Here is a 24,697-nt window from a genome sequence, read left to right on the forward strand (position 1 = left end):
TAAAGTGAAAAACAGAATAAGGCATTAGAGAATGTCTCCAGCAAATTGACTTGCTTTTTGTATGCTTTTCCAACTAATCAAAAGCATTTGTTGGCAAACCAGGGAACTTCAATTATGGCATTGGCTGGAAAGCAAAAAACAAAGACAAAATAATATTACAGGCATCTGTTTTTTAAGGATAGCTGTATCCTTGTATGAGATTTTAAGGAAATCATGCACATCAAGGCAATGCATTTACAAGAAATAATTTTTTTTAACCCATTTAAAATTCAAATCTTGAAAAAAATAATATGAGACAATATCCCCTCATCAACCAAACCATGTCTTTGTCTTGAAAAGCAGACAGAGAAATGAGGCCATTTCAGACTTCAATTTTCATTTTTTCTAGTCTTAATTAATAAATTAGCATTTATTTTGGATTTACCAAAGTCAGGTTTGGTTACCAACAAGCTTTTATCTTGATTTGAATTTTTCTACTTTCTAGGAACATTTTGGACTCACTAAAGCCTCATTTGGCTGATATGGCCGAAGGAATCATGAAAAGTGCAATATGGTGCTAAAATTATTTTAAAATGATCATGAAATTGGTTTATAGTGTTTTTTTTATATATATAATTTAACCTTAATTCAATCGTATTCTCGTTCTAATCAAAGCTGGCGTTTTCCTTTTCTGTTAATTATTAACTACTAATGTTAATCCATCGCTGTCAACTGGGTTGTAGGATTTATCCATGGCAATACAAAAACAAAAAATAAAGAAGGGTCTGAAGTCTGATCATCAAAAGGAGTCCAGTGTATAATTGGCTGGCCATCGAATCCTTAACCCTCCTAAACTTACTTGAATGTCTTTTTAGACTGTACCTCAAATTGGACCAGTCTTTGGTAAACAAGACGGATGGAGACATAGAGGAGACCTGGCATGGCGGTTAAACGGCGGTTAAAAGGTTAGATTGTCGGCGTTCCCATAACTGTTTCTGCTTCTTCTTTCTTTTTGCTGTTTAACTTGTCAGAGTTAATGAATAGCAGTTCTTTTGTTGGTGTTTTTAAGCATAATAGACTGACTTCATTAATTTTTTTAATACAGTTGCCTTAACTTTTATTTACCACAAACTGTTCTCTTTCTTTCTTTTTTTCCTTTTGTTTTGGATATTCGAATAATCTCCCTGTGCCTGTTGAGGATGAGGAAATTAACGACATGCATGTGTTAGGTTGAGCCACCATTGTTGATCTTCAAGTTTTAGAATCGTTGCTGAACCCCACAGTAGGCATGCTCCATCATGTTAATAAGCTCTGTAAACACGGGTTTTTGTTTATTTGAATCTTTTTGCTTATAATAATTTGTGTGGAAAACTTGTCTGCCATTGGTTACTGATGCTTATATATGATCAAAGAAAAGGATTTGAGAGGCTTTTGGGACATAGGTTCTAGCCTGAACAGCAATTTCTGTACTTGGGGTTCGAGTCTAAATATTCCATAAAATATACTCATGATCTCTCTGTGTAATTTACGTGGTTAATGATGTTATTTCAGGATATCAGTACAGACGGCAGGAGGAGGATCGACTCGCATCCATGGGGAAACACTTGGAGCGCAAAGCCTCGGATGTTGGATTTGAGGACTGTCGTCCAGGTTGCATGTGGGGCATACTTCATATTCTTGACTACCATCTCTGTCACAGTCCTAAAAAGTTACCTCCACGCAGAAAGCATGGAAGAGGAAAACATGTTAGATGTAAGCCATCTGAATTTGGTTCATGTCCTCATCATGTCTCCATTTTTTCTCTTAATATTTGTCTTCTTGACCGGAGTAATATAGCGTGTATTTTTTATAGGAACGTGTAAAATATCGGGTCTGTGTTTTTATTGTATTATAGTATGAGGTTCTATAGAGTTGATTGGTAGAAGAAATTGTCGTAATCAGAGATGGATATGATTTTATCTTGAAGATTTGAAGAGATTTGGAAATTATTTTGCATAGATTGCTTGATGTGATTTGCTCATGGACGGATACAAGATGCTTTACTTGCACGCGCGCGCACATACACAGTAAACTGCTGTTTCTTGGTATTAAAAATCGTCCAGTCCTGTTTTATCAGTAGAACTTGTTCAATTGGCCATGCTGGCCTGATATGTACTGGTTCTGCCTGATAAGCAGTATTGTCCACACGAAACTGATACAACTTGATCCAATTAATAACTCAATAACTGAGTGTTCCCGGAACCATTTCAATGATGTTTTTCCGACCACTGAGGTTTGGAGGATCTAATGGAATCATCAGTTGGTTCAACTTTGGCGCAGGGGAGAGATGTGTTCTTTCACCTAGCAAATTACATCTTTTTCTCTCTTTTCTGAGCATTAGAAATCAATACCCTTATCAATATCTGTAAAGTGCTTTTCATCCCCTTTTATGCACTGAGAAACCTTATTTCTTTTTTTGCAGGCTGCCAAAATCCAAGAAAAATTTCTTTTGATCTTTACACTGATGGCGTACAAGAATATTTGAGTGCTAACGCAGTCCCCTTACTGGTAAGTCCACATTACAGATAGAATGCATGTGTATGAATGCATTTCATAAATAGACATTAACATTGATGAATGCATGTTAGTTTATTCCTCAAAATTGCTTCTTTTGTATGACAAACTATGAAACAGACAATAACTTGGTGAGACATTGGTCAGGTTGAACAGCAAACTATAAAGACTAGCTCAACAAACAGAATTACCAGAAAGGCCCAGATAAAAGCTTTAATTGCTAAGGAGATGCTTGCAAGAACCCGGTTGCAGCAAACTGATCCAGTCCACCAATTAGGACCTTCAAACAATTGCCTTGCTAAAATGGATAGTGATTTGTCAAATCCAATCATAATCCTCCACAAAAGTGCTGACACTGCTGCCTCCAGATTGCAGGTTCCATCTGTGTCTAAGACACCTGAAGAATTAGTTGCACACAGTAGTGCATATCATCTGCCTGGCACTGTGAATGCTGAGGACTGCTCAAAACAAAATCAACTTTCTGCAGAGGATGCATTTTCCTTGGAGAACTGTGGTAACTCATTAAATCATACCATTTCACATGCTAAGCGTCTCAACAGAGAAATTTCATGTCCTCGGTTTAAGGAGAGTGTGGATGTTCTGGAGATACTTAAGTTAAATGAAAAACTGTTGGTGGAAATCCTAAAGGATCAAGACGTTCAGAACACCCATGTCCAGCTGCCTTCCAAAGCAAAAGTAAGATTAAGGAGGTCTGGATCATTTCCTGCAGCTGACTGTTCACACATTAGATTTGTTAGACCTAGTACAATTGAGCACAAGCAGAAGGAAATTTGGTCCTTTCCAAAGGGGGTGAAGTCATCCATCGGAACCCAAGCACCGAGGTCTACTGCATCCGAGTCTTTGAGAGATTTTTATGAGAAATCAATAGATTTAAAGGCTAGCGATCATGGTGCCACTTCTATTGCTCAAGAAACACAGATTTCTTCTCTCAAATCATCTCAGGGATTACATAAACACAGGTGGAATCTTTTATTTATGAGTCTTTTTAAAGGTCTTAAGAAAAAAATAAAATGCGCACTCACAGAAAGCAAAAGGGAGAGTAACCATGTGTCCACAGATGCGAGTATCTATAGAGTTCATTCTGGTTGCAAGCTTTCCACCGATGAGGAAGAGATGTCTAAGAAGCTTAAGGAGAATACAATTCATGAAGATGGTATAGAAAATTCCACAAGTTTTCAGGAGACAGATGGTTTTGATAATGATCTCAGAAAAGGTCAAGTTCCACACATAAGAAGAGGATCCTCTCTAAAGGAGTCACTGGATGGTTATACTCGATTGTTTGAGTACAGTCTCAGTAAAGAAGCCAAGTGGCACCAGTATCAATCAAAAAGCTTAAAATTGTCGAGCGAAGATAAATTTCAATCAAGTGGTCTGAAATCATTCAGAAGGAGACTTTCTTTGCCAGATATTGAGTCTATATATCACATTCCAAATGAGTTCTCAGGTGACGCACTGAGTCCAAGGACGTCAACTATGACAGGAATGGACTATGATGCAAATTCTAATAATGACATTCATAATCACTTGGAGTCAGGAAGCATTCCTGAAGTTAGAAAACAATTCAAAAGACTAGATACTGTTGAAGAGACTGAATTTCAGAGAGGCATGGTAGAAAGAGCTGGCAGCACGGACAATGATGAATTTTCATGCAGTTCAATGGTCAGTATCAATGAAGGAAGTGCTATGACAAGTGAACTAAATCAGGATACAATGGAGCCTGAAAGGCAAGAGCAGAGTCCTCAGAGTAATCAGGGGATTGGTTCAGTGATCACCACCATGGGAGAACATGAAGAACAAAGTCCAGTTTCAGTTCTCGAGGCTCATTTTCGAGATGACAGAACTTGCCAAATAGAGTTCCAAATGTCAGAAGGTATGGCACACCATCTCCTCTTACAAAATAATTTTATGCAAGGCTCGTTTTTTTTTCTTTTTCTTTTTTCGGGAGATATTTTGTGTTGAACCAATACCATACATTATTGGCTTTCCAAGATATATGAACAGCTTTGATTGCATAGATTTAGTGAAAGAAAATTATAGACTTGCTAATTTGACCACTCTTGTTATTCAACTTATGTGCTGGAAATACCATAGTCAAATGTGACAGGTTGATCTCAAGAAAAATGTCCATCCTGTTTTCTCCCCAAAAAATATATATGCTAATCTTCTGTCAGCATGATTTTATTGGTAGTTAATTGGTTTCCCCAAATTGCATCAGGTTCTGATCTGGATCCTAGCCATGAGAATGTTGAAAATGCAAGCACAATGGTTGGTACTCGATTCCTTCATTTTGAATTGAATAGGCTAGAAGATGATGCTGATTTCAATTATGTGAGAGATGTTCTTGAGGTGTCCGGCTTCAATGGGCCAGAGTTCCTTGGAACATGGTATTCATTAGAGCAGCCATTGAGTCCAACATTGTTTAAGGCTCTGGAAGCTTATTTGCACAAAGAACTTGAATCTTCCTCAGAGGATGTTGCCTACAATTGTGATCACCTGCTTCTGTTTGATTTGATTAACGAGGAACTACTTGAGATATATAACAGCTTATTGGCCTACTTCCCCAAGCTCTTCTCCTTCACTCAACGCGTCAGTCCATTGCCCAGGGGAAAACATGTTATTGAGGAAGTGTGGAAAAGAATTAGCTGGTACAGGAAGTCAAGATCAGAAATGGAGCAATCAACAGAAGATATAATAGCTCGAGACTGGGAAAAAGGTGATGGTTGGATGAAACTTCGATTGGATGCTGAGGATGTAGCACTCGACCTGGAAGATTTGATTTTCGATGAACTGGTAGATGAAGTTTTATGTTCATATATTCGACAGACAGTTGAGGCCAGATGAATCAAGGAGGACTCCTGCTTCGAGGCTGGCAATGTACATGGAAGTCATGTTTACTTTGCCTCGAAAAACATGGTTTCTTGATTGCCAAACTACACGAGAAGAATTAACAAGAAGGAATTTTATTACAAATTCAGGGTTTTCTGTATGCTTCTTTTGGAGAATTTAGAGAGAATATTAGATTAAATTATTCATGTAGTTAATGTGACTAGAGACCTGTATAATTGGTGCAATTCTTTGAAATGATACTTGTAGTCGTGTAGCATCCACACTGCATTTTGCATAGCTTACTGCTGCTCTGTTTTTGGATTTATTTTATTTAAAAAAATATTAAATTCATGTTTTTTTATGATTTTAATGTTGTAATTAGGAAAAAAAACTATTTTAATATATTTTTAAATAAAAATTACATTTAAAAAATACTTCCACTACAATAACAAAAACTTTTTTATAACAAAAAATGCATTGAGTAGTTATAAAAGATACAGACCATTCTACTTGTGGGAATCTAGCTCTGAAAATTTTCCTTGCTAGGTCGCTGAGGAACAACTTGATTTAGAAATAGAACCTATGACTAACCTTGAACAATCAATAAATAGTAGACAACCGTACAAGTAACTAGCTTGAATTCACCTAGTATTTCCAACATCAAATAAAAAAATATTTAAAATAACATTCATTATTAGTGATAGACTAGATTCTTTTTTCGAGTTGAGCGGCGAGACAATTTTTTTAAAAATATAAAAAAAACTACTTGAGAAATGATAATCTAAATCAATTTAGATTAACTTAATGAAGATGTGAGATATTAAATTAAGATATCTTATAAAATAAAAAGAAAAAAAAATATAAAGTTCAATGCTCAATAATATAATATCAAATGATAAAATTAAATAAATAAATAAAACCCGAGTAAACCTGAATTCACTCTACTAACCCATCAACCGTTATTGAGACAAGGAAATTATTTTTAGAAAAAATAACCTAGAAAAAAAGATCAAAGTTAAATAAATAAACTTTTAAAAAAAATTTGAGTCACCCCGGATTAACTTGATTAACCCATGACTTAAAATAACCTGACTATTCAGTGACCCAGGATAACCCCATAGAAAAAAAAAACTATAAAAAAATAGAAAAGTCCATGATTCAATAGTTTAATCTTAGAAGATAAAATTTAAAAAAGATAAAAAAAAATCCAAAATAACCTGAGTTAACTAGATTGGCCAGCAACCCAGATAACCCTATAAAATAAAAAATTTATTAGAAAAAAGAGTTGTTAAAAGAAGGACAACCAAATTTTTATTTAAAAAATGAAATAACATTTTATGGGATAAATTTTAAAAAACAATAATTAAGAAAATGATAAAAAAAAAAAGGATTTAAAAAATGATGACTAAAATTGGATAAGAAATAAATTAAATAAAATGTTGAGGGGAAAAATTAAAAAAATAATAATAAAAACAAAAAGAGCAATTGAAAGAATGAGGATAAAATTGAATAAAATAAATAAATGAAATAAAATGTTGAGGGACAAAATTGAAAAGAACAAATCAATAAAAGAATTGAGAAACAACAATCAAAAGAATGAGTACCATATTTAATATAAAAAATTAAATAAAATCAAATGAAAATGAATAATATTAAAATAAATAAAATCAAAACAAATAAAGACCAATCAACAAAGGAGGATCACAATTGAAAGAAAATAAATAGGAGGACAACTCTAAAATTTGAGGGGAGGAGAGAAAAATATCACTGCTATCGGACCGCAACGAATTGCTTTACATGCATCACCCTATTATATTCGTCGTCACTAGATGCTCTAGAAGATACGAGTGTTTGACCTTTTTGGCTACTGAGACATGCCACACACACCTTCGAAGGACGCAGGTGGCGTCCATTTGAAACAAGTGAGAATCACTCTTTTTTTGTTATTATTTTTATTTTTAAAAAAATTATTTGTCCATCATTCAAATAGATTATAACATAAAAAAAATTGATAAAAATATCAGAATACTCTTTGACCCTTTATTTAATTTTTTTTTACTTGAAAGGCAATAAAGTAATTTTACTATTTTTATTAAATAGAACAACACAAAAGCCCTTATTATCCTTTAATTTTTTACAATATTAATATTATTATGCATGAAAAAAATTAGAGATTGCAAAAAAGCATAGAAAGACTAACTTAACTTAATGGATTTAGAGCAAAGGACTCATTAAACCAATTTAATTGTAAAGGGATTGAACTAAACCAAATCACATAAGTATAGAGATCATTATAACAATAGTACTATTATAACTATTAACATATACTAAAAGAATTCTTTCTTTTACTGTAACATGATTACTATTTACCATCTCACATATCACTGTTGGTATGAGCTTTGCTTTTTTAAAAATTTATAATTTAAACCTTAAATTTTTTATTTTGCATAATTTAACTTTTTTTAGCCTAAATTAGCACTTATTTGCATATTGTTTTAGGGAGAGAGGGTTAAATTAAAAGATGAGGATTAAAGTGAAAAACAAACAAGTGAAATAGGTGCCAGCTTTGAAATTTTTCTTAAAAGTTCATTTTCATCTCCCATCTTATTTACTCTTAGACAATTGGTCCCTTTAATTTTTAAAAATTTAATTTTGATACTAATTTTCATTTTCCTCATATTTAGTCTTTTTTTTTAGGAGAGAGGGGGATTCACCGAACTCCAGCGTAGAAAGAGAAAATTGTTGTTGGCGATGATTTTGACCATTAAAATAATTAATTTTTGTGTCAAATACTTCCATATGATAAGAGGAGTTCCAACTAAGGGTTTTTTTCCTCTAAAAAAATATATTTGAGCTAGGGAAGATTTTTTATTTCTAGTTTTAAGGCGTTTTCTTTTGTGTTTTTTTGGGTCATGAATTGATTTAACAAGGTTTCTATGGTATTTTTTTTTTTAATTTTTAGGTCAAAAATAGGTTGAAAAGGATTTTGGATAAAAGCATATGAACCTCATTTTTTTGGTCACCATGGTGGCCGTAATTTGAGGATTCAGGTGATTCATTGTCTATTTTTTTCAAAATAAATTGGGGCTTAACTTAAAAAATAAATAAAAGGCTCACGAACGGCCTTTTTTTGATGGGTCAGACATTTGGCTTGGCTTACTATGCTCAACAATATTTAACCTCGTTCTTTTGTTTTTCTTTTCTTTTATATTTTTCTTAATTAATACGTTTTTATATGTCTTTTTTTCATGGTTTTTAAGTTTATGTTTTAATAAATACTTATTCTTTGTGATTTTTTTTTTATTTAGCATTTTTTAAATGGCGACAAGTTTTTAATTGTATTGAGTGTATTTAATTTTTTAGTAAGTTATTATAATTTATTTGTAATTTTTTTATTTTATTAAATTTATTTTAAAAATTGTATGTTTTATAATATTTTTAATATGTACAGCGTTGCATAATATTTTTTTATTCTTTTATTTTATACAAAAACATTCATGTGTATTGATTTATGTTACAAATTAATTTTAATAAACAAATTTATTAAATGATCGGTATTGTCTATATTTGTCTCTTAATTTTTTCAGTTTTGTTTTTATTTAACATCATTTTTTTTTTCAATTGAATTATCCTAAATTCATTACCTCATATGCACGATAGGCATACAATCTGGATTTATCTCATGGCTCAGGTTTCACGTGTTAGCTCAATTTTACCCTGGCAATATATTTATTTTATTTGTTGTTATTACCTCATTTTGTATCATATTACTAATTAATTAAGATTTAACCCAATTATTGAATTTCTTGCTTCTTTAAAAACACAATAATCTCCTAGTTGTTTTTTGTTTAAATATTTTTATTTTGTTCAACCCATGACATCACACAAGGCACCAATCTAGTTATATTATAAACCGAAAAAGGTGATGCTTTTATTGTGTACCACATCACAAAATACTATTAGTTTTATAGTTTTTTTTTTCTTTTCCTTTTTTTTTTTCTAAATTTACATTTCTCTCTCTAATTTCATACTTTAACATTTAGTTGATTGGATACTAGACTTCAGAATTTATTATAGTTTGCTTTAAATGTGGTTAGGTCGGTCTTATAACTCATATTACGGATTTTGTAGGTTAACTCAATTGATTCAATTTTTTTTTTTATCTTTTTTAATTGATATTTTTTTTTCAATTTCATCTTTCAATTTTGGGTTGATTGAGAATTAGACTCCATGATTTATTTTGATTTTTTTTATGAGATTATCTCGGTCTCATGACTTAGTTCGCGAGTTTAAGGGGTTAACCTAGTTGACTCGAGTTTTTTGTATTTTTTTTAATTGATTTTTTTTCAATTTCATTCAGCATGAAATTGACTATGAATTAGGTTTCATGATTTATTTTGATTTATTTTCTATAAGGTTATCTCAGTCTTATAACTTGGGTAATGTATTTTGAGGGTTAACCTGGATAGACTGAGATCATTTTATTGTGTCTTGTTTTTAGATTTTTTTTTAACTTTCAACCTTCAATAACAGGTTTATTAAAAATTTAGCTCTGTATTTTTTTTTCCCTATAAATTTATCACAGTCTTATGACTTTGGTTGCAAGTTTGATAGGTTAACTTTGGTTAACCCATGTTATTTTTTTATTTACTTTATATGAGGTTGTCCCAATTTCATGACCCGAGTCATGAGTTTAGTAGGTGAACTCGAGCCATATTTTTTTACTTTTAATTAATTTTTCTTTAATTTCATTAGTTAACTTTTGTTTAATTGGAATTGAACTTTATAATTTATTTTAACTTGTTTTATATGGAGTTACCATTATCTTATGATCTAGGTTGAGAATTTAGAAAATTAGCCTGAGTTGGCTCGGATCGATTCAGTATGTTGCTATTTCAATAGTATTTTTTTTAAAAAAATATCTTGAATTTTTATGAATCAAACTATATTTTTACTGGTTGTTCAAGCTGTTTTTGAATTTATTAAGTTGATCAGGTCACATCAAGTCAATCTTCATACAATTTAAATTTTTTTTACTAGAAAAATATTAGTAATTCCTATATATTTTTATTTTGTATGTTAAAAAAACCATTGATCCAACTCGCAAGATTATTACTATATCACGAGGGTGTTTGATATTGCAGTAAAAATATTATTTGTGAAAATTTTAAAATATGTTTTTTTTTAAATTAAAATTTTTGATATTATTGAATAATTTTGAAATACTAGTAATTTTTTTAAAAAATATTATTTTAATAAAAAAATTTAAATATTTTAAAAAACATCTATATGGACGTGCTCGATATTTCAATTTTCACCACCGCCTCCGTCCCCCTCTTTCTCTGTGCTTCAGGACAGTCTCCACTTCCTAGGCTACGCTAACATCGTCTCTCTCAAAGCACACACCAAGGTACCATCTTTATGCTCTAAGATCCTTTTTCTTCTCTTATTTATTGCATTTATATTTTGTATTTTCTTCGTTTCCAGTCGTCTATATGTCTATCAAAGTTGTAGAAAGCATGCCAGGTACAGAGTACAAACTGTTCGCGAAAATTACCGAGTGAAGAAAATAAAAATCTTCTGCTCAATATATTATATAATTGGGGTCCGAAACTAAGCTGATTGCAGTTGAAGTTGTTGGGCAAGCCAGAGTTAAAAATATGATTATTGATGAAAAATTAATTAAATTTTAAGATTAGTAATGACATGAGTTTTACTTAAATTTGTTGTTATTATATTACATTGCTATCTGTGGAATCAATTTTTCCTTTTTAATTTTAGTAGTATCTTAAATTCTTGTTCTCATTTGCAGTTGAATTTTCAAATTTTGGTACAGATTGAAGCTTTAATTACATGATCTTGAATTGCTAGTGATAGTTGCAATTTCGACATGGTTTATAGTGAAATTAAATTTGTTTTTGGGATTATTATATGGAACCATCATAATTCATGGACTTTAGTGTTATGGGATTTCTCTACAAATGGAAATGCATGAAAGTCTGTTGCTTTTTTGGCTTTAAAGAATCACAGAGCTCTTGTTGATTCTGATGATATTAATGTATGATCAATTTTTATCATTCATCAACCTTTTCTTTTGAATTTTCTTCTATCCTCTGCCACCAGTTTTGTATTCGAGCCATTTCTTCTGCAGGTTGCTGGCATGAGCTGAAAATTGAATTCACTGTGGGTCTATTGAAATTAACGACAGAGAGGAAAATGTGGTTACGCTCCATAAAACCCTTTTATTTGTTAAACTCCTTTAAAAAGTCCTCAAAACCTCCATGGATTTTGTCATCTTTGTTGTCTTACACAGACAGCCCTTACTCAAAAGCAAAGGCTTCCCCTTTACAGGTCTGCCATTCCACTTTTATCATTTTCTTTTATACACTTTTACTCCTCTGTACCTGAACAACTCTGTATATAATCTTTTCACTTTTACTGCTTGCCATCTTAGTGAGGGATACTTCGGGCTTTATGCAGGAAACCAGAATGAGAGACAGATTTAATGTAAATGCTAGAGGAGGTGATGGGGGCAGTGGTTGCTCCAGCTTTCGCCGTAGCCGACGTGACAGGCATGGCAGACCTGATGGTAGGTTTCTACAACATTTCAGTGTCTATAATCATTATTTGGAAACGTAAGTTTGTTTTATTACTCTACCTACCATGTTTTGTATTGTGATGTTGCAATCAATAGTTGATTAAGACGTATTTCATTCATCCACCATTCAGTGTTTTCAAAGTTTTCTTTCTCGTTGTAAAGTTTTATAAATTCTCTCCCTCGACACGTCTTTTTTCTTTTTATTTGATGACCAAAGAAATAAATAAAATGAAATTTAAGAAATGGTTCTTATTGCAATACTTTTTGGTTCATGCGCGGATCTAATGATGTAGGTGGAAATGGTGGTAGAGGGGGAGATGTGATTTTAGAATGTTCCTCTGCAGTTTGGGACTTCAGCGGTTTGCAACATCACATTGTACTCAATCCTTGAATTACAGACATTTTCAATCATATAGCTTGGTCTTCTGGCATTAAGAGATCTGATTTCTAATCATGTTATCCTGCAGATTGCAGCAAAAGGGGGTCATGGAGCCTCTAAGAATATGATAGGATCTCGGGGGGAGGATAAGGTGTTATTTTTATGTTTTGTTAACCTCAAGATTTTTTAATGATCTTTCTGTTGTTTGGCTGTTTATTTGAAAATGGCAGTGCAGTGGTTCCTTAAAAAGAAATTTTTTATGGTAGGTTGTTCAGGTACCTGTTGGCACTGTGATTCATCTCATAAAGGGTGAGGTTCCATCTATTGTAGAAAAGTGTTCTACGACAGATTTGGACCCATGGGACATTCCAGGCACCCTTGACACTGACCAGTCAGATAAGAATGTGAACCTGGCTGAAGATGTCGTGTCGTTGGATTGCACTAGTGGCTTATCACCTCATGGTGAAGGGACAATAAGCAAACAAGCCGCTCAGTATGAGTCAACAGGGGTGGAAGATATACAATATAATGTTGTAGAATTAACAAAACAAGGTCAACAAATAATTGTTGCTCATGGGGGGGAGGGGGGTTTGGGTAACATGTCTCTTGCAAATGTTTCAAAGATTGCCAAGCCTTGCAAGCCTGAAATCAGTAGAAATAGTGCATTAGATCCTGAAACACCCGATGAGGTTCAATCCACCCTTAGTTCTGGTTTACCAGGTTCTGAGGCTGTTCTGGTATTAGAATTGAAGAGCATTGCTGATGTTGGATTCGTAGGGATGCCAAATGCTGGTAAAAGTACTCTTCTTGGAGCTATATCAAGGGCTAAACCTGCTGTAGGCCACTATGCCTTCACAACTCTCAGACCAAATTTGGGGAAAGTAAATTTTGAGGACATCTCAATCACAGTGGCTGACATTCCTGGACTCATAAAGGGTGCTCATGAGAATCGTGGACTTGGACATGCTTTCTTGCGGCACATTGAACGCACAAAGGTTTTGGCTTATGTGATTGACTTGGCTGCTGCACTGAATGGTAACAAAGGACTTCCACCATGGGAACAGTTGAAAGATTTAGTGTTAGAGCTTGAGCACCATCAAGAGGGTCTGTCCAATCGGCCAGCCTTAGTAGTGGCAAATAAAATTGACGAGGCAGGTGCTGAAGATGTGTATGAAGAATTGAAAGGAAGGGTGAGAGGTGTTCCTTTGTATCCAGTGTGTGCTGTCTTGGGGGAGGGGGTACCAGAGCTAAAAGCTGGTCTTAGGATGCTCATGGATAGCAGAGAATCACAGAGACTGATTTTAGAAAACATTGATTGTTCTTGATAAGTTTAATGGAGATAGTGAATCTAAAGTTATGACACGCTACTATCGAAAAATTTTGCCCAGCATAGCACACTAATAACAGCTCGGGGCTTCTTCAAAAGTGCTATTTTTTGGCTGCAACTCATCTGGTAAGTGGTAATTGAAGTTTCTGCTGGAACAAGTTTTGCTTCTCTTTCTACTGTTTATCAGTTGAAACTTTGATACTGTAATTGTTTCAAATACCTGTCAAGTTTATGTGCCTAATTCACACTCTTCATATCAAACTCAGATACGATGATTTAAATATAACCTCCTAGCTCCAAGGTTTCTACATGAGGTATACTTCATCCATGATAGCCAACATATATTTCCATAATTTTATTAGCATGGAACAAAGTTTCACTTGTGGTGCTTGCATTTGCGAAGTTTAGTTATAGCTTTTAACTGAGAAGGCAGCAGAATGAACCACGAGTGATTTTTTCTTGTTCTGGTTTTCTGGCATTGGATGCGGGCATTTGACTTCAATTGTTCCTCAATTTCTGTCTGATTTCAGTTTTTGTTGAGTCTCCTGAGCCCTTGTTTCTGTTGTTATAATGGTATTATGCGCTAGTAACAGTCTAACAGAGTTCGCTGTGAGAGCCACCCTATATGTATGAAAGGAAGCTCCATTCAAAAAAGACAATCCTGCGTCCCAAGGTCATAGCGAGTCAACTCTTAAAGCATCCATCTATTTCTCGTATGTGCTTGACTATGTTTCCCTTCTGCTCCTCTGTACTTTTTTCATTAAAGATTTTAGGAGCACAGCTCCAACATGAAACAGGATGCTCCTTCCGTGCATGAAACAGGATATCAATTGATAATTAGTATTGCAAATGCTTGTGAATACAGAGTTGCAGGAGCTCTTAAATGGCTGAAAAAAGAAGACCCAGTACAAAGCGTGGCGGAAACTGTGGGACTTGTCATGCACTTTGTTTTTGTGGTGTCCTTACAGGGCAAGTAATGCAAAAAGAAATGCCGACAAATGCAAAAGCATTGAACATCAGTAGTGGATTTCAGCATCATCGGACTCTAGTCTATAGTCCCACCTCTATCTTATGCACATGGACTCGTTTCATATCAGGAATATGAACATGGCCTCTAGTCACGTCTAGCAAAAGTTGGCCTTGAAACATTATATTATATTACGCAAAAAGGAAAAACAAATCAGACCTTTTATAGAAGAGAGAGAATGGTAGACAAAATTTGGAGTTTGAAGAGAATAATTCACTCCCTAAAGCAAGCTCCACTATCGAAGGACACGGCGCATTCAAGCCCCACTGCACACTAACAACGGGGATCATGAACCATATCATCCTTGTCATGTGACCTGAGAAACACAGTGCTCAAAGCATCTACAAGTCCTTGACTGCACAAAAAAAAAAGCTTGTTCTTTTCCTGTTCACTTGAAAAAGAAAACAAAAGACCAGTTAATTGCTACATGAAAAAGAGAAGTCTCACTGTGTTCTAAGAATTGAAGATGAGGTGGTCGAAGAGAAACATCAAGACCAGATATCATTACAGAGAGCAGTCTTTTTACAACATAGGTGAAAAGGGATCCAGGAGCTAGTGGATTTTCGGACCAGAAGCCCTCTTACACTTCCCTGCAGTACTGTATCTAAACTGTAGAAAACATAACTCCATTTGATAATTTTGCACGAACCCAAGTTTGAATAAGACGTACGTCCCTGTAACGAAGACCAGGATCCATTACAACTAACACAGAACGGAGACATCCAGCCGAGCAGTGACCGATAGCAAAATATTAATCAGCACCAAATTAAAAGATTAATTGTTTTGGTGATTTAAAAATATTTTTTAAAAAAATAAATTTTTTTATTTTTTATTTCTTTTAAATTAATATTTTTTGATATTTTCATATCATTTTGATGATTTAAAGTAAAAAATAATTTAAAAAAAATAAAAAATACATATATTATTTTAATGTATTTTCAAATAAAAAATACTTTAAAAAATTCTTCATTACAAAACAACAATTGTGACATCTGACAAGCTTAATCCCTTAGCCTTGTGATGATCGTATTTAATCAAGCAAGGCGTTTGAACCACTGGGAAAAAATAATAATTTCAGGAAGGAAATTTTTTTCATTTCTTGTATGAAATGAGCGAGGTGCAATTTTTGCAGCACCAATATGATGAATATGACTATTTGTGCACACTAAAGTATCATGTCATTAAACAGGAAAATAGTGATGCATAATTTAAGAATACGAAGTTGATCTCGTGTCTAAAACAAAAGCAGCATGGTTTATCATGCATCATGCTTTCTTGGTTTCTTTAAGGCATTCGATATTCCCACGCTGGATGGATAAGATCTCTCCTCCATTCCATGATTAGACCCCTCGCTCAATTATGGTTAAGATGTTTTTTTAGTTTTTTTATATTTAGATTTTATTTATTTTTGTGTTTTAAAAAATTATTTTTTTTTTATCTCAAATTAATTTTTTTTGTTTTTAAAATTTTTTTAATATTTATTTTTAAAATTAATTTTAAATTTTTTTTTAATATATTTTTAAATGAAAAACACTTTAAAAAACAAGTGTTATTATAATATCAAATGTGCTCCAAAAATAAATTTTACTAAAAAAAAATATTGAATTAATATTTTTTTAATAAATTTCAACTAATTTCGTTTATGATATCAAGAAAAAAAGCTTAAAAAATATTATACATCATAATATATTTGGATATTATTTTTCATATTTTTAGGGAAAAGAATTACACTAACCGGACCCATAAATCACAGAGATAAAAACTTTAATGAAAATCTATTGTCTATACAAAACACGATTTCATATATTACAAAAAAAAAAAAAAAAAAAAGCATTTTCATTAAGAAAATTTCATCCACTTTGTTGACATATTTATATCCAATGACACGATATTACACAGGAATTAGCCACATTAAGAACTTTATTTTTTTTTTAATAATTTAGCCTAGATTTTGAATCTGTATAATCAAGAAGTGAATAAAGTTTTTTAAACATCAAATTAATCTACTTCTGTTTAATTAATGTGAAAGTTATTTTCTAATTTTGAAGAAAAGGATAGGTAAAAACAAAAGATAGGACAAGGCACTTATCAGATATTCTCTAACGCAGACGCTATTGACCTAAGATTTAACCACGTGTATGGTGGATATTGACTACCTTTTGCCTAAACTACTCTATATAAATGGCAGCCAAGGGTGAAACCTGATAAATCCTCCTAAGCTAGCTTGAGTTGAGTGCACTCAGTTTCCAAGTAAAATCCCTCAATTTTATCTAACTTTTCCAGCAGAAAATGTCTTGCTGCGGAGGAAAATGTGGCTGTGGCTCTGGCTGCAGCTGCGGCAGTGGCTGCAATGGGTATTTCTTTCTTCTTTTGGAAAATATTAATTTGTTGATCTTGTTAACATGCTAGTATTATTATTAATTGCTTCATAAAATTCCAAATGAATCTGACGCTCAGCTTTTCTGTTCTTGTAATGTCATCCTCTTGGCAGATGCGGTATGTACCCAGACTTGGGTTTCTCTGAGACCTCCACAACTCAGACAATCATCGCTGGTGTTGCTCCGGTTAAAATGTACGTGCCTACCGGTCACAGTGCGCAGTTGATACCATAGTTATAAAACCTACCTGACGGGTCAGCCTGGTACCGTCTAGATCCTGGCCCAGCTAGGTTTTATTTCGAGCTCGTTTTGAGCTGGGCTTTTTTTTATCAAGACATAAAAAAGAGAGAGAGAAATGCACGTCGTTTTATTGGTTAAAAAGTTGGATTTGGGTGCGGATTCATGGGTTGACTGGTCAATATATAGCCTTAATCTTGAGTCGGGATAGAACTCGGGTCGAGACTTAGTTGATATAATACAGTATTAAATAGATGACTGGTGTATTGTTGCGGGTCAATTCATAAACAATATAACTGGATATTTTTAAGGCACTTTTGTTAGTGTTTTAATATTTTAGTTAGACTTGCTAGCTCATCGGGTCTAGGTCAGGTCAGACTTGCATTATTGTAGATGTTGCTAACTATTACATTTAAACATCTTGGATGTGACAACCCTATTATATCCAAGAGTCGTGATAATTATGTCATCTGACAACCATACGCCTAAGTATAATAATCAAATATTTATAATTTTAATTGTTATATAAAAAAAAATGAAAAAGCTTCTCAACACATACATATTCCTCCTTTTAAGAGCATGATTGTATCTTTATTGTTTATTTATTTTGAAAGATAAAAAAAAACTTCTAACCTTAAAGTTAAAATTTTGTACCTTGAAAGAAAGATTTGGACTATTTTGTTTTTAATACCAAATATATCTCATAAAAAAAATGCTTCTAATGCATGTTTAATAAGTTTTTTTTGATAAAAATAATTTTATCATTATACTATTTTAATTGTCAGTAATCTATAACTAGATGCACAATAAAAGAATGAACAATAACTGACTGAGCTCAATTACTTAATTTCATGGATCACAGTTCCATTTGAAAGGGATAGAGTAATGATTAGCAGCTACTGGTACTGCAGGTTTTGTGAGGGGGCCGAGATGAACTTCGGCGCTGAGAATGACTGCAAATGTGGGTCAAACGGCACCTGTGATCCATGCTCCTGCAAATGAGGAAATGTGGCCGCATGGCTCGAACCAGACAGTCATATGGCCTCTTATAAAAAAAAAAGAGAAGTTACGTCTGATACAGTACTCGGTGTAAATAAAAGTGCAGCTAGCCATGGGTTCCTCGAATCCTTTCTGTAGGATCTCATCTGATGGCTACTGATCTGTTCGTGTTTTGTGCTTCCCTCCTGCTTTGTTGGTTTCACTGCAAGGAGTTTTTATTTATGTTTGGAAGCTTCAGTTCTTACTGCTGTGCAGTCCTTCAATATTATCAGAATGCAATTAATTAATGCTTAATCTCTGCTCTTATGGCTGCGTGCTCGTATCCTCTCCACTAGAATTCTTGTTTTCTTTTTCTTTTTCTTTTTTATCATAACAAAAAGATCCGAAACTTCTTTCAAGATAAAGAAATACTAATAATGACTTGTTAACAAGAATTTTCATTAGCTTTGACACTATAAATCTTGATGGCAATCTAAAATGATGCAATTAATAACATTGATTATCTTAGATAGTAATTTTTACTACAAGTAGTCTTATGTTTACTTGAAAAATTGCTTCTCTACTAGTGTCGGGTTTTGAAGTTAATCAAAGCAACATATGTAATAATTTCTATTTGGATGTTGAGTGAGTAATAAATCCGCACTCACTATATCTTCGTGCAATGATCTACGTCTGGCCCAAATACGTATAAGAATTCTTGCTTGTATAATATTCAGGTCAGGCAAATTTCTTTAACCAGACTTCGAGGTTTTTTTTTTATACTTTCATCATGGCTTTTTTTTTGTTATTAACAAGTAGAGAGAAGAGCAATCTGGTATTTTAATAACAATAAAGAAGAAGAAAATAGTTCCAAGCAACTTTTAGGGTGGTTCCTATCTGCTTGGACTGCTAAGTATAATTGTTTTCTGCTTTCTCTAGGGTGCAAATTCTTCAGTTTCTCCGGTTTGTTGTGCTACTTCCATCAACTTTTAGTTCTTCGACTGGTAATCTGTCTGCCAAATACATCTTCAGTGGCTCATTAATCACTGTCGATGTCTTGATGTTATGGTTTGTCTAATTTCTTCTGGGAATCTTCCATCCAGTTCTGCTGCTTGTATTTCATCTGCAGATTCCTTTTTTCAAGTGCAGTAATAAAAACTATAATTTGTTTCTTGTATTATCAAAGCAACGAAACAGAAGAAGTAATATTTGCTAATTAGATGTTGTGTTTTAGGAGTAGTGTTGTTTACCACATACTATGATGATGTTTGGTATGAGAGATAAACGCGTCTGGTTATTGAGTGCTTGCAGACATATCTAGTTCTTTTTGTCAATAACTTTTGAGTAAATTTTAATTTAGTCCTTATGGTTTTGAAATCATAATTTAGTTCCTTGATCAAAGCTGATTGTATTTTGAAGAAATACATAATTTGTTGGTTCTTTTTGAAATTACCCCTTTCAAAAGCACATTTTAAGAAAAACAGAGTTAAATTGTTGTGAAAAAACCGGCAGGACTAGTTGCAGAAAAATATTGATTTTCTTAAACCAAGAGACGTGCTTTTTAATATTGTGTTTTGTATTTTGAATTGTTGTTTCTAGTTTTTTGCTGGAAAGATGATAAGGTGTTTTTTAAAAATTTAATATTTTTTTGATATTTTTATATTATGTTAATATTAAAAATAATTTTTAAAAAATAAAAAAAATATTATTTAATATATTTTAAAATAAAAACCAATACGCTACCACACTTAAAAAAAAAAAAAACAAAAAAAACTGACACGAGCAGCTCTATGGTAAAGCAATAACAAATCTGATTCAACTCGTGAACAGGGAGCAGCAACTACCACACTTTAAAAAAAAACACAGACATGAGCAACTCTATGGTAAAGCAATAACACATCTGATTCAACTCGTGAACAGGGAGCAGCAATTAACGTTGCTGTAAATGATCATTAAAGGGCATTGCTTAGCAGTTATTAGAAAATGAAAGAAGAGGATGAATAGCAGGTACCATGTAAACTTGCTAGACCGTGATGTTACACCGTTCACAGGGTTTTTTTCCTCCCTTGCTAACAACTACTTATATGAACATTTCATTTTTATATCTAAGCATTCCAAAGACTTTTCAACATTGAAAAAGGCGACTTTTTATTCAGAGAAGAACACTTGCAGGAAATAGATGGAAACAAATCATTGCATCAACATCAGTTCTCTTGCATATTTTTACTTAAACATGAAAATCAACATAGCTTTTTAATGCTTCCTCACAGCAGTTCAGTGAGACGGGGGAAAGCTTATACATTTCCATGATCATGTGAGATTGTTGAGGAATGTTGATGCAGTTGCAATGGCATCCCCAGCAATGGCATCAATCATAGTAATGTCTTTATTCTTGTTGCTGGCAGCAGAAATTATACATTTCCACAATCATATGAGATAGTTGAGGAATGTTGATGCAGTTGCAATGGCACCCCCAGCAATGGCATCAATTACAATATTGTCTTTGTTCTTATTACTGGCAGCAGATATCAGAGCTCCTGTCAAAGCACCTCCAAGCATGACATTCTTCTGCAATGGATTCAATGGAAAAACAAATACCGTTAGAAGTAAAGCTGTAGAATAGAAATGAGAGTATATAAATATATTCGGAAAGTAAACATTGGATCCTCACACAGCATGCATTGCGCACAGACACACACACATGCTCTGTAATATCAGAAAAGGACTGACACTGGAACTTTAAGTTCCAACATCATGTTAACCATCAACCAGCAAATAAAGTTTTATGCTGAACGAAATTGAATGACCAAAATAATCTTAGTTGCAATAGTTTTATGGAGTAAAAAGCGGTGCGTATTTATACAATTCAATCCACGGATTTTGTCTTTGAAAACTTGGTTTATCACACATATCCTTCTAATTTTGGCAAGATGCACACCAGCAAAAGTAGCAATCATTTAGTGCAGCAAACATGATCTGTCCCCAGAAATTGTTTTCCGGTCTCACAATCACCGTAAATGCAAACTCTTAAGTGTTCTTGAGAAAGAAGGATTATAACTGGAAAAGAAAAGGTTAAAAGAACCAGCAACCTCGTTGTTGAATTCTCATATGATTATACTCGGACCCCATTGAGACTATAGTTCAAATAGTAAGGTACAAACAACATACCCAGTCATGAGTGCCACGAATTCTCTCCATTCCATATTCCATCCCAACATACATGCCAGCAACAGTTCCTGCACATTCAGTATGAGAAATTCTTAAAAGCTGTTTAATTTTACCGACACAAGGCAACAGATGAATTTGCCAAGAAGCATGTATGATTCCCCAACAGAAAAGGTTGACTAAATATAGCATGCAAGGCAGCACATACGAACCCCAATAAGCACCTTCCTTGCACATCTTCTTCAACTGCAACAACAGCACTTACATTAGTATGAAAGAGAGAATTTCTTGCACTCTTCACTTGTTGCTACCTTGACTATCAACTAAAACTAGCTACCAGAAATCTTCTAGGCTAATATTGTTCAACCATCAACAACGATTCCCTACATATTTGGTTTGCGTTGCCCCGTGAGACTACCATTTGGCCAGTGCATGTCATTAACAAAAGCTGGTCAATGGACTCTTCCTAGAATAACCAGAGTCTTACATCGTTCTTGGATATCTAGGGCAATTGCAGATGTTCACAAATATCAAGAAGAATAAACTACGAGCAGGTAAAGCATGTAGCCGCATATGAACATATCCATCATGGATCGGGGAATTTATAGATGGAGGACACATTAGTCGATGATATTATTATTAATAAATCAACTCGCTCTTCCACTGATTTCAAATTTGCATCGGTTCATCAACAAATATAACTTGAGAAATCTGAACAAATTGCAGACTTGTATCATAGTATGCAAGACATAACTCACTAACATCACCAAAAACAATTGGAGGAGCGTAAAGCATAATTATTTCCTATATAGGTATGCTCACCGAATGCTCAATCTTGCGACCTGAGAAATTCCCTGCAAAAAACCAGCCGGTTACTGTAGTCTAGAACTGGTAATTAGTTAAGATTAGTAGTGATTAACTGATTTTGTGTGCAATATGATCTGATCATCTAAACGCAATACACTCCTGTAGATAACCAAAAACAGGCTTCTTAATTATATGATGACACCTTATAATTCACGTGAATTTGAAAGAAAATACGAGAGAATCAGATTGAGCACCTCCTTTGATGACATAATATGCATCCTCAGCAAGTGATTTAGTTGCTGCAACCTGAAAAAAAACATGGCAAATGGTACGCAGTTCATGAAATGGAGAGGAACAAATTAAAGAACAGAGAAATATATAAAGAAAGAGCTATACGTACGGTGCCAATCTTCAAGAAACCATCAACGGTGACATTGAGGAAGGGATTGCCCGTGTCGATTGCCACATTAAGTTTTGGAGTCGCTAAAGAAGCCCCGAAACTGCTACTTGGCATTTTGTTTCTTTCTTGTTTCTCTTTCTTCTTCGCTTCAATTCTTCGACCTCAGTTTTCTAGCTCTGGACGATATTTGTGTTCGTAATTGATAGTAACTTGTGTGTCGGCAAAATCAGAGTAGGATGGATTTTTTATTTTTTATTTTTTATTTTTTGTTCTTATGCAGGTACGATAGATATTTTTTAAAAAGTAACAATGTAACTGTTTAAAAATATATATATTTTATCAGGTAGGTTTTTTAATTCATGTGTTTTTTTTTGTTTTTATAAAAATATTTTTTTATTAATGACATGATTTTTGAATAAAAAACTAAACACCATTAAAATAAATATTTATAAAAATCTCAATCAATTAATTTATCTTTTCAATCATAACTCTCTTTCATTCTTCAATTATTATTATTTTTTATGAAAATTATTGCTTTTAAATAAAAATTTATTATGTTAAAAGCAAAGCTTAATAAAAAAAATAAAAAAAAATGATACATGCGTGATAAAAAAAAAAATATATATATATTATATTTAATATGGAAAAATTATGTAAAACTTTTACAATAAAAATAATAATAATTTGATTTTATTCTCATTTAATATTTAATATTTATGAGCACATTTTTTTTTTATAAACTTTTACATATTAGGTTCACATATAATAATTCATAAAGTAATTTTTAATATTATCTTAAAATAACAAAATCTTATTTTGAAAACTTTGAGAGGTGTGGATAATATTTTAAATATCATTAATTTATTTATAGTGAATTTTATTTAAAATAAAAAAGTAATTAAAAAATAAAATATAATATATAAAAAGAAGCCAAATTGAAACATATAAAATGGGATTATATAATTCGAGAAGATGAAATTATAAAATTTGATGGGAAAAAAAACTGAAACTTGTCGTCTATAGTGAATTGTGCCCACTTCTACAGTAAGTTACAATGAAATGGGATTTTGTTTTATTATTTTAGTCATAATTATAATTGTAATTGTAATTTTTAATGTAACATATTATGTGTTTGTTCAGTCGCTTATGAATTGAGGATCGAGTAAATTATATATATATATATATATATATATATATATATATATATATATATATGACCGGGTCTCCTCCTTATCTAAACTTCACAAGCTTAGCATCCGGCGGTGGTGGAGGAAGCGGAGGTTATCGTACATTTTGGGTTCCGTTTCTTAGGTGGACTGCACATGTTCAACTATGAATGAGACGACAGCAACATAACATTATGTGCCTCTTTGGAACGTGGTGTCCACGGAATTTTAAATTTTTATTTATTTATTTAATTTTTTTTTATTTTTTATGTTTTCAGATTGTATTATTATACCCATATCAAAAATAATTTTTTAAAAATAAAAAAAATATTATCTTAATATATTTTTAAACAAAAAATACTTTAAAAACAACAATTATTATATTCTTAAATTCATACCTAAGCATCCCTAGAAACTTCTAATTTAACTATTTCTCCTACAAATCAATTTAAAAATCAATTGCTTGGAAGTGCGGCTCAAACAGATGTGCATTAAAATTTATTTATTTTTATAAAAAAATAATTAATTATTTATAGTTTTAGTTTATTTTGATATAATAATATCAAAAAATAAATTTTAAAAAATATATATTATTTTAATATATTTTTTAAAAAAATTATTTTTAAAAAATAACCATTAACAATTCCTAAATACTCTTTATTTTCCAACTTGGTCTGCATCAGCTCTTGTATTCGTTTAAATATTACTTTGATCGAGCCTCTAATATTTCGATTGAGATATCTTAATTCGTCATGCAATGTTTTTAATGCGGTCCTTTACAACGAAATTGACATACGTCAATTTCTTTAAAAAAGTTACTGAACAAAACGCAAGGGACAAAAACAAAATAAAATCA

The 24,697-nt window shown here is 32.6% G+C and overlaps 4 protein-coding genes across 6 annotated transcripts; 3 read left to right on the forward strand and 1 right to left on the reverse strand.

The window, feature by feature from the left end:
- The first annotated feature begins 595 nt into the window (after positions 1–595).
- Positions 596–5,678, forward strand: LOC118028006 (protein TRM32). Its single transcript, XM_035031507.2, has 5 exons — positions 596–944; positions 1,531–1,731; positions 2,441–2,526; positions 2,680–4,423; positions 4,769–5,678. Exons 1-5 carry the CDS (start codon positions 920–922, stop codon positions 5,392–5,394), a joined length of 2,682 nt encoding a protein of 893 aa, XP_034887398.1. The 5' UTR covers positions 596–919; the 3' UTR covers positions 5,395–5,678.
- Positions 5,679–10,682: 5,004 nt separating this feature from the next.
- LOC118028007 (probable GTP-binding protein OBGM, mitochondrial) lies at positions 10,683–14,000 on the forward strand. 3 transcript variants are annotated; one of them, XM_035031508.2, is made up of 6 exons: positions 10,683–10,789; positions 11,531–11,730; positions 11,860–11,968; positions 12,271–12,353; positions 12,445–12,507; positions 12,623–14,000. In XM_035031508.2, the coding sequence occupies exons 2-6, from the start codon at positions 11,596–11,598 to the stop codon at positions 13,679–13,681; spliced, it is 1,449 nt and encodes a 482-aa protein (XP_034887399.1). In that variant the 5' UTR covers positions 10,683–10,789; positions 11,531–11,595; the 3' UTR covers positions 13,682–14,000. The 3 variants fall into 3 exon arrangements, with proteins under 3 accessions (XP_034887399.1, XP_034887400.1, XP_073265258.1); XM_035031509.2 differs by having other exon boundaries at positions 10,692–10,789; positions 11,503–11,730; XM_073409157.1 differs by lacking the exon at positions 10,683–10,789 and having other exon boundaries at positions 10,808–11,730.
- A 2,903-nt stretch (positions 14,001–16,903) lies between these two features.
- Positions 16,904–18,618, forward strand: LOC118028009 (metallothionein-like protein type 2). Its single transcript, XM_035031511.2, has 3 exons — positions 16,904–17,064; positions 17,202–17,282; positions 18,237–18,618. Exons 1-3 carry the CDS (start codon positions 17,000–17,002, stop codon positions 18,325–18,327), a joined length of 237 nt encoding a protein of 78 aa, XP_034887402.1. The 5' UTR covers positions 16,904–16,999; the 3' UTR covers positions 18,328–18,618.
- A 1,820-nt stretch (positions 18,619–20,438) lies between these two features.
- On the reverse strand, positions 20,439–22,924 carry LOC118028010 (outer envelope pore protein 16, chloroplastic). Its single transcript, XM_035031512.2, has 6 exons — positions 22,676–22,924; positions 22,530–22,581; positions 22,291–22,322; positions 21,681–21,714; positions 21,472–21,539; positions 20,439–20,871 (listed from the first exon to the last, which is right to left on the reverse strand). The coding sequence occupies exons 1-6, from the start codon at positions 22,787–22,789 to the stop codon at positions 20,731–20,733; spliced, it is 441 nt and encodes a 146-aa protein (XP_034887403.1). The 5' UTR covers positions 22,790–22,924; the 3' UTR covers positions 20,439–20,730.
- Between the last annotated feature and the right edge of the window lie 1,773 nt (positions 22,925–24,697).

The sequence above is a fragment of the Populus alba genome, chromosome 1, assembly GCF_005239225.2.
Source record: "Populus alba chromosome 1, ASM523922v2, whole genome shotgun sequence".
NCBI lineage: Eukaryota > Viridiplantae > Streptophyta > Magnoliopsida > Malpighiales > Salicaceae > Populus > Populus alba.

Coding starts and splice junctions, on each gene's coding strand:
- LOC118028006 (XM_035031507.2), top strand. CDS start 920: ATGGCGGTTAAACGGCGGTTAAAAG. Junction 2,527..2,679: donor CTAACGCAGTCCCCTTACTG/GTAAGTCCACAT, acceptor GACATTGGTCAG/GTTGAACAGCAAACTATAAA. Junction 4,424..4,768: donor AGAGTTCCAAATGTCAGAAG/GTATGGCACACC, acceptor AAATTGCATCAG/GTTCTGATCTGGATCCTAGC.
- LOC118028007 (XM_073409157.1), top strand. CDS start 11,440: ATGATCAATTTTTATCATTCATCAACCTTTTCTTTTGAATTTTCTTCT. Junction 11,969..12,270: donor CAGGCATGGCAGACCTGATG/GTAGGTTTCTAC, acceptor CTAATGATGTAG/GTGGAAATGGTGGTAGAGGG. Junction 12,354..12,444: donor GCGGTTTGCAACATCACATT/GTACTCAATCCT, acceptor GTTATCCTGCAG/ATTGCAGCAAAAGGGGGTCA.
- LOC118028009 (XM_035031511.2), top strand. CDS start 17,000: ATGTCTTGCTGCGGAGGAAAATGTGGCTGTGGCTCTGGCTGCAGCTGC. Junction 17,065..17,201: donor TGCGGCAGTGGCTGCAATGG/GTATTTCTTTCT, acceptor TCCTCTTGGCAG/ATGCGGTATGTACCCAGACT. Junction 17,283..18,236: donor GGTGTTGCTCCGGTTAAAAT/GTACGTGCCTAC, acceptor CTGGTACTGCAG/GTTTTGTGAGGGGGCCGAGA.
- LOC118028010 (XM_035031512.2), bottom strand. CDS start 22,789: ATGCCAAGTAGCAGTTTCGGGGCTTCTTTAGCGACTCCAAAACTTAAT. Junction 22,323..22,529: donor ATATTATGTCATCAAAGGAG/GTGCTCAATCTG, acceptor GGTTTTTTGCAG/GGAATTTCTCAGGTCGCAAG. Junction 21,715..22,290: donor GTCGCAAGATTGAGCATTCG/GTGAGCATACCT, acceptor CTGTTGTTGCAG/TTGAAGAAGATGTGCAAGGA.